The sequence below is a fragment of the Scomber scombrus genome, chromosome 10 (genome assembly GCF_963691925.1).
Source record: "Scomber scombrus chromosome 10, fScoSco1.1, whole genome shotgun sequence".
NCBI classification, from domain to species: Eukaryota; Metazoa; Chordata; class Actinopteri; order Scombriformes; family Scombridae; genus Scomber; species Scomber scombrus.
This window is the reverse complement of record NC_084979.1, coordinates 18,800,618-18,808,835: the sequence shown is the minus strand read 5'-3', so window position 1 is coordinate 18,808,835 and position 8,218 is coordinate 18,800,618. Positions and strand designations below refer to the sequence as shown.

The following is an 8,218-nucleotide window of genomic DNA, read 5'->3' as shown; positions in this document are numbered from 1 at the left end:
TGTGGTTTCTGACTCAAAGTTAGTTAACCACATCAACATATAACTAAGAATGTTTTTTTATTATCTTAAAAACACTGCCAAAGTGCAACCATTTCTCTCCCAAGCCAACACAGAGACACTGATTCATGCTTTTATTACCTGTAGGATTAACTATTGCAATGCTCTTCTTTCTGGTCTTACTAAAAAGAATATTGCAACATTACAATTTCTCCAGAACTCAGCTGCACATTTGTTGATGAGGACCAGAAAGAGAGCTCACATTACACTGATTTTAAAGTCTCTGCACAGTGTTACCAGTGCTTCAGGATCAATTTTAAGATTATTTGATTGGTTTTCAAAGCTCTTAATGGCCTTAGTCCTACTTATTTTATCAGATTTGCTTTTAACTTATGAGCCATCCAGAACTCTTGGGTGCTCAGATAGAGGTTTTTTACTAATTATTACATTTGAACTAAAACACATGGTGAAGCAGCTTTTTATTATTACCGTCTGTGGAACGGCCTTCCTGAAGACCTGAGAGCAGCTGAAAGTGTTGACATTTTTACCTTTTTAGCCTGGCTTTTGACTAAATTTTATTTATAGTTTTCATTATATTATATCCTTTTATTTATCTATTTTAACTGTTTAGTCTTTTAGTTTATTTAACCTATTTATTGTATAATTTGAGTTGTTTATATTATTATGTCCTCGTTTTAATGTTAACTCTTTAATTCTAGTTTGAATTTATTTTTATTAAGTTGCCATCTTTGAATTTTTGAAAATGAGCTTTGTATTTTTACAATAAAGGCATTATATTCTATTTAATGGCACATTTTCATATACATTCACATGTACCTGCAATTACACAATGTTAAGCCTTTCAACAACAATTAAGTCAAGCAAGTGTAGCTAAGATAAGATAAGATGTATCTTTATTGATCCCCCTTGAGAGAAATTCAAATTGACACAGCAGTAAGGGGGGATGAAAGTGATTTAAATAAATAAAATAAAATAACATACTATCTACACTCAATAATCACTGTGCAAATAAATGTGCAATAACTAACTGTGCAATATGCAGACGTTCCTGAGATTATGTAAATGTGTGCAATGTTCCTTTACATAGTAAGGACAACATCAGTCTTTTTTAGTGGGAGTGGGTACTGGGAGCTTTGGTGTTGTGCAGTCTGATGGCTGAAAGGATGAAAGCGCCTCCCAAGGTTTCAGTTCATCCACCTTTTTTAATTTTTAAATTGTTGCTTTCATTCTTTTCAGTACTATATTAATGCTCAAAGTTTTGCACATTATTTTCAATAAACTATCATTTCAATATAAAACAGCTTTAGAGCTGATACAATGATTAATCGATTATTTGGTTGAATCAATAAAGTTAAGGTCATTTCAAGCAAGAAAATGTCATGTAGTTCAGTTTTTCTATTGTGAGGATTTGCTGTTTTTCTTTCTCGCTCTCCATGGCTCTCCTCTTTTTTCTTTTGTTGCATAGTATTGTATTCTGTGAAGCACCTTGTAACTCTGGTTTCAAAAGGTGCGACAGAAATAAAGTTCATTGTTATCATTATTGTTGTTATTATTATTATTATTATTATTATTATTATTAAGACTGTGGACTGTCAAGACAAAACAAGATATTTAAAGATGTCACCTTGGTTTCTGGAAAATTACTATTATTTTCATGTAGCTTTGACAGTTTACTGATAAAACAGTTTATCAATTAATCCCAAAAAAACCTACTAAAAAATACATTAATTTAAATGTATTTATTGCAGTATTAGTGTAATAAACAACAACCACTTTTAAACAATAATTAAGATGTTTTGATGACGCCGCCCTCGCGCATAAAAAAAAGAAACCAAAACCTGGTGACGTCAGAACGGGGACGGTCGGTGGCGGACTGACCGACACAGGAAAGAAAAGAAATGGCGATGCTCGGTGGGTTTAGCTCTACACAGCACAAGAAAAACATCTCTGACGGCAGCGGCGACGTGTCAGAGTTTGTCTGTCCAGTTTGTCTCGAAATTTTCGACAGTCCCGTCACAACACAATGCGGACATACGTGAGTATTTTACCCTTTTCCCCCCCGGATCGTCCTCCTTTTAACCCACGTCTACCATTAGCGATGCAATGGTACGAGATGAAAATAAAGGGGGAAATGCTCGTTTTTAAGCATGTCTTGCCACCAGAGTTACAAAACATCGACCATATGTGTGTCTGCTTTTGTTATGAGCCTGTTATCATGTTTGTCTTAATTGAATATTTGGCAAAACCCATGCAAAGCTGCTAAATCAGTTTCAGTTTTGTTTACATCAAAGAGGAGGCCTCGCCTGGGAGATGTAGTTTCTATTTCAATTGCATACACTCGGCAAAGCATTAAGAGGGACTACAAGTCCCTGCGCCCTCTTGAGGTGGGGACTTTCCATCGGATTTACAGGAAAAGCTCCTCAACTGGATCAATGAGGCAGACAGTTTGTTTCACGTCAACCTATAAATGGTAGGAATAGTTGTAAAAAGCACATATTTCTGTTTCTATTTTATCACAGTTACAGTAAGAGGGCACAAAAAGGAATTTATCTTGTTGTTGTGATGCATAACAGTCAAAAGATTGAATGAAAGAGATAAAAACAAACAAACAAGTAGCTACACAAAGTGAGCAAAATGCACCTGAAACAAAATACAGGTGGTGTAAATATATAAATAAAATGTTATAATACAGAAGAACTAGAAATATATTCTGTGTGAAGAGAGTTGACAAGTTAAAAATAGTGCACAAGATGTTGACAGCGTATGTAATGTTCAAGTGTAAGTGTGCAGGTGATTTCACATTGATATAACATGTAATGTCTGTGAGTGGGGTAGAGTCTGCGTCAGTGGGGGCCCTGGGCCTTGTTGAGTCCAGGTGCAGTTTATGTCCGGGGTGGGAGGGGTCGGCCATGATGACAGTGACTTTCATGACTTGTTTTCCTTATCTGTTCATCATCACGTACTTTCACTTGTCTCTTCTCAGGTTCTGCCAGAGTTGTTTGCAGGAGTGTTTGCGTCCACAAAAGCCTGTTTGTGCTGTATGTCGGGCTACCCTTGGTCACTGGGCTAAAGCAGTCGAGCTAGAGGCCGTCATCCAATCATCTGTGGCGGCTTGCAAGGGATGTGGAGCTCAGGTATGCGTTATGAAAGTTCAAAAGCTGGCATAAAGCATATGAATGACTTGTGGTGGTTTTATTGTGAGCTAGATTTGGAAACATGGAAGGGCATGAGGGGCTGAACATAAAACTACATATGCGCTTTGAATATGGTCCTCAGTTTATACTTCAGTCTTCATATTCAGACAGTAGCAGAGCTCAAATTACAAACACAGGAGAATAATTATTTGATAATTTTGTCATGCAGTGGGTAGTTGTTAATATATGTTTTTGCGATATTCAGGTTGGCCTTTCTCAGATGAGAAGCCACACAGCTGCCTGTTCAAAATACCAGGAGTACATTGAGGAGGGAGTGAGGACCACTGCTCAGAGCCAGCCTGCCATCATCAGGTAAAATAGAGGGTAATAAGATGAAACAAGTACTCTGTTGAAAATTACTCCTTCATTCACCCATTCTCTTATACCTACATAATTAAAACTCAGTAGCGGACTATATAGTGAGCAGTAAGTTGTTGCCTTCACTGACAGCTGCAGTATTGCGTAACTATAAGGCTGCATTCAGACCAATTTAAGCCCAGCGAGGAAAACTTAAGCTGTCCTCAGACATTTGAATGAGAATACTGTGTTGACACAGGAGGATGCAGACACTGAGGGCTCTGGCTGTTCATCTTTTATTCATTTCGCAGACCAAGTAAATCCAAGCTATAATAAATCAAGGAGAAGCCTTCGAGAATAAATGCCTCAACTCTCACAGAGTACCAGAAGACTTCCTGGTAAAATATTGCATAGCATGAACCTGTTTCCCTTGCAAACACTATGAGAAAAGATCAAATAATTGCCACCTTAATAATGTTCCACAGTTGTAATATTCGCATTCATAGTATTACTGGAATTCCTGAATTATATTTCATATTCTGACAGATGCCTCAAATATGCCCACTGCAATGCAACCCCTTGCGTCTTATTCAACACAGGGCTGTTTCCTGTCCAAACACCCACTAACACATACATCAATGATGAAGCATTGTATTGTAGGATTTTTTGGCAAGAAGGTGAATTTGAGGCCACTACATACTGTATCTATAGTGTGTACATTTCACAGTCAAATAAATGGACAGAAAATAAATATAGTAGACTAGGTAGTAAATAAGGAGCGATTTCTGACACAGCTCAGAACTGTCTGCACAATTCTACATTGTATTTAAGGGTTGGCCAGATATTAAAAAATCAAGGATGAAAAATTATGTCCAAATATGCTAAAGGAAATTTCTGCTACATCAGATATCTTATGTCTTATGTTCATAGGTTTACCTACACTGTGAGAAGGACAGTACCTCCATCACTGTAAAGACTGGACACTAGCGCTCCACCAGATATACCTTTTAAAATCCAGTCTGATGCAGCCAAGGAAATACAAGCCTTAAACCAGTTGAACAACAATTTTATTTGCTCCATTTTAAACCATCTGTATGACCATCAGGTTTATTTGACAGTTGTTTCACCACATGCCACATTCCTTTGTAAACACAACAATCAACCTGCTGTTTCTAGTGAAGTACACACACTTTCTCGTAAAGTGATGGGTTATGATTTACATGGTTATGATTAACCGTACTTAAACGGGCCAAAACTACAACAGTGAGATCCAGGCCGTAAGAAACTGTTGTGCTTTTTATATTGTGACAATGATGTTAGAATGTTCAGATGACTGCGGAGAACATTACAAAGAAGACAGTTAGTCAAAATGTGGATATGATGACCAATCAGGTTGTCCTTTCAAAGTCTGTTTCACTCAGTTAAAGCAGTTGGATTAGTTCAGAAAATGGTGATGCTTTACTGTTACGCGGAAAAAAACAACTCTTGTGCATATCATGATATAAGTGTTGTATCAGTGTCAACCTATTCGAATTCCATACACACAAACTATAATCGTCCACATCTAGGAAACAAATCTGATTTGTTTTTGTAGAAAAAATAACATAAAATAGAGAATCAGCAGTAACATATTATATTGTTCCTTGTTTCTTTCCTACAGTCCAGTGCCAAACCGTTACACCTTCACCTGTCCTTACTGCAACTGCCAGAACCTTGACCAGGATGGCCTGGTTGAACATTGCACTTCCCAGCATGCTCGAGATGCACGCCAAGTGGTAATAAATCAAGTTTAATTTCTACGCATTGTTTGGATTTAATCATGCTTGATAATTAGTTGTGGATGTTTTATTATTCTCTCTCTCTAGGTGTGCCCCATCTGTGCCTCAATGCCTTGGGGGGACCCAAACTACAGGAGTGCTGACTTTTTCCAGCACCTGAAGATTAGACACACCTTTTCCTATGATACCTTTGTTGTAAGTCGAGGCCTGAAACACTATCTGGAGTTTTCTATTTTTGTGACGTTAATGATGAGTTATCTCATGTTGTTTCTGTTTATTTCTCTTTCCACCCATATCTTTGCAGGATTACTCCACAGATGAGCACACAATGATCCAGGAGGCTCTACAGCGCTCCCTTTTGGACAACTAAAGTGTGAAGAACAATCTGCCAGTGAAGGGAAATGGTGATGTGGTGTCTTGAGAAGACAGTAGCATCATTCATCTATAAATGAGGATGGTGGTACTGTATTACTGTGGGTAATCAGTTTCACAGGGAATTGGTATTGTAACTATGAATCTATAGGTTTAACATTAAAAACAAATAAATCATACAATATGGTTAAAAAAAAGCATACTGTACTGTCTGATATAGGAGTGATCCTGTGTTTCTGGTGTGATAATATCTTATCTTCCCCCCAGTTGAGCCTGTAGACTTGATAGTTTGTTGAAAATCTACTAAACTATGTTTGTTGAGCTGTTCGTTCATTGATGACATGGTGTCAAATAGCCAAAAACTTCCAAAGCTGTAATTAAAATCCCCCGTTGTCAATACTTGATGTAATAAGAGGGTTCTACCACTAGGTGGCTAACTATTGCCAGCAAATGATAAACTTCACTCAGTGAAGTCGTCAAGTAATGTTCACAGTAATATATAATAATCTACTCAAGAGTGATTCTGCATGTTAACTCTAATAAGAGAAGATGGGTTTTTGTTAATCTTTTTGTTTCTGAGTTTATTGGCAAATGTCTTTTTTCTGTCTTTTTTATGCTGTTCTTGGGTGTAGTGCGTGTGAGAGAGTGTGTTCATTCTGTTTTCAGAGATCTACTGGAAAGAATAAATAATGTGGGGGTCAAACAAAGCCAGAGATGGCTGTTTGCTTTATTGTAATGTTTCTCCCTAATGTCTTTGTGCCTGCTGGTAGATCTTGTTTCTGACTTCCAAACTCATAGGGCTAATAGTTCACCCAGAAAACCAAAAGATGCAAGTAGGAAACCATCCATATGTCATAATTGGTCAGTTCAGTGATTTCCATGTGGCAAAGATTTATTTGCATGTTTATGGCCATAGGAGGGCAGTAGAGTTCCACCGTTATCTGGCCATCCATGACAGCCACTGGCCCTCACCAGCCTCCTGGCTCTGTTGCAAGACATAATTCAACACAGATTTCATTCTATAAATGTGCTTTACTCAATGTGTTGTTTCCAGCCTAGTTTTTAACTGTGTTTTGTTCAAATGCAGCATACAAAAATGTCACTGATCTTAAAAAAAAAGGTTTTAGTGGGGTTATTTGTCACAGTTTAACAGAATAACCACAACTTCACTTTTAGACATTGATGATGTGACATCAAATTTTAAATGTAACCCACAGTAGTGTGTTTTCCATGCCCAGTGTCTTGGATGTTTGTTTCTGCTGGCTTTCATATTTCTTAACATCACTGCCAACAGTTCTGGGGGAAAAAAACAAAAACATTGTTATTATTTGTATGTTTCCAAAAACTGACAGCATGTGAAGAAAATTTCAGTTTGACATTGTTTGATTTGTACTGGATTATTTCAGTTTAAATGTTTTAACTTTAAATGTGAGTTGTGTGTATGTTATTTTATGTCAGTGTTGTTTTCCAATGACACATAATTGTCACAACTCAAACACATAGTAAAATGATTCACACAGTCGCACTGCATTTGTTTTCTACTAACAGGTAAATAAAACTCCACACACCCAGATTAAGTAGCCCTAGAGCAGAACCTTAATGCCTTTTCACATAGTCTTTGGTGCCACTTAGGCTTAGATGTTCGTTTTTCTCTCCGGTAAAATGTGTAATAATTTTGTATGTGTTTCTCATGTATAATGACCTTTTTTTTCTCAATATATCTCTCATTCTCTTATGTCAGCCCTACTGTCAGAGGGTGCTAAATCCTGATAAATTAAAGCTCTTTAATTATTTAAACCCTGGCCCCAGAAATCAGGCGCAGTGATTTATACCTGTGTGTATGAGACGTGTGGGGGAAGAAACAACACTCGCTGCTTTGATGGATGACCACTGTGTGTGTGTGTGTGTGTGTGTGTGTGTGTGTGTGTGTGTGTGTGTGTGTGTGACTGTGACACACACAGACAGAGAGAGAAAGCAGTTAAAATGAAGGTAATGTGCAGGGTGAATCAGTGGAAGCTCTGGATTTGCTCAACTGTCATAATTGGGGAAGAAGCAAAAGGTGTCTGCAAGTGAAAAGAACTAATTGTGGAATATATTTGATAAGGAAACCTTTCGCCAAACACTTGTTCACATGTTAGAAATCAGGGCAGTCCTATGTCACACCAACAATGCTCTTGCAATGTGTTTTTGCATGTAGTTGTATCGGTGTTAAGTTAATGATGAAACTCAGGCCCTTCGGTGTACATTGTCCACAGGGAGAGAAAACCCTCTCATCTCTATTATTTCCTTTGTGCGCCTCTTGTATCTGTAATTACTGTAGCTAAATGATATTACAGTTTCTCACCTAGCTCTACGGGAATCTCACCCACCAAACTTCTTGATGTAGCCCCCCCCTTTCTCTTTTCTTTTCTATAATGTAACCCCCCCCCCCAATCAGGTTTTTGCTCCTGGCAGATAGAGGAGAGATGTTAGCTATGAGAGAACTAACGAGATACTCGAGTGCTTCTGGGCAGGAAGGAAGTCGAGCCGAAAACATGGCAGAGAGAAGTCTTTCTTGTC

The 8,218-nt window shown here is 37.7% G+C and overlaps 1 protein-coding gene across 1 annotated transcript; it reads left to right on the top strand.

Moving 5' to 3' along the window:
- Positions 1–1,891: 1,891 nt before the first annotated feature.
- On the top strand, positions 1,892–7,456 carry rnf114 (ring finger protein 114). The gene is made up of 6 exons (XM_062428022.1): positions 1,892–2,053; positions 3,002–3,152; positions 3,418–3,524; positions 5,170–5,284; positions 5,375–5,482; positions 5,592–7,456. Exons 1-6 carry the CDS (start codon positions 1,917–1,919, stop codon positions 5,655–5,657), a joined length of 684 nt encoding a protein of 227 aa, XP_062284006.1. The 5' UTR covers positions 1,892–1,916; the 3' UTR covers positions 5,658–7,456.
- The last annotated feature ends 762 nt before the right edge of the window (positions 7,457–8,218 follow it).

Coding starts and splice junctions, on each gene's coding strand:
- rnf114 (XM_062428022.1), top strand. CDS start 1,917: ATGGCGATGCTCGGTGGGTTTAGCTCTACACAGCACAAGAAAAACATC. Junction 3,153..3,417: donor GCAAGGGATGTGGAGCTCAG/GTATGCGTTATG, acceptor TGCGATATTCAG/GTTGGCCTTTCTCAGATGAG. Junction 3,525..5,169: donor AGCCAGCCTGCCATCATCAG/GTAAAATAGAGG, acceptor TCTTTCCTACAG/TCCAGTGCCAAACCGTTACA.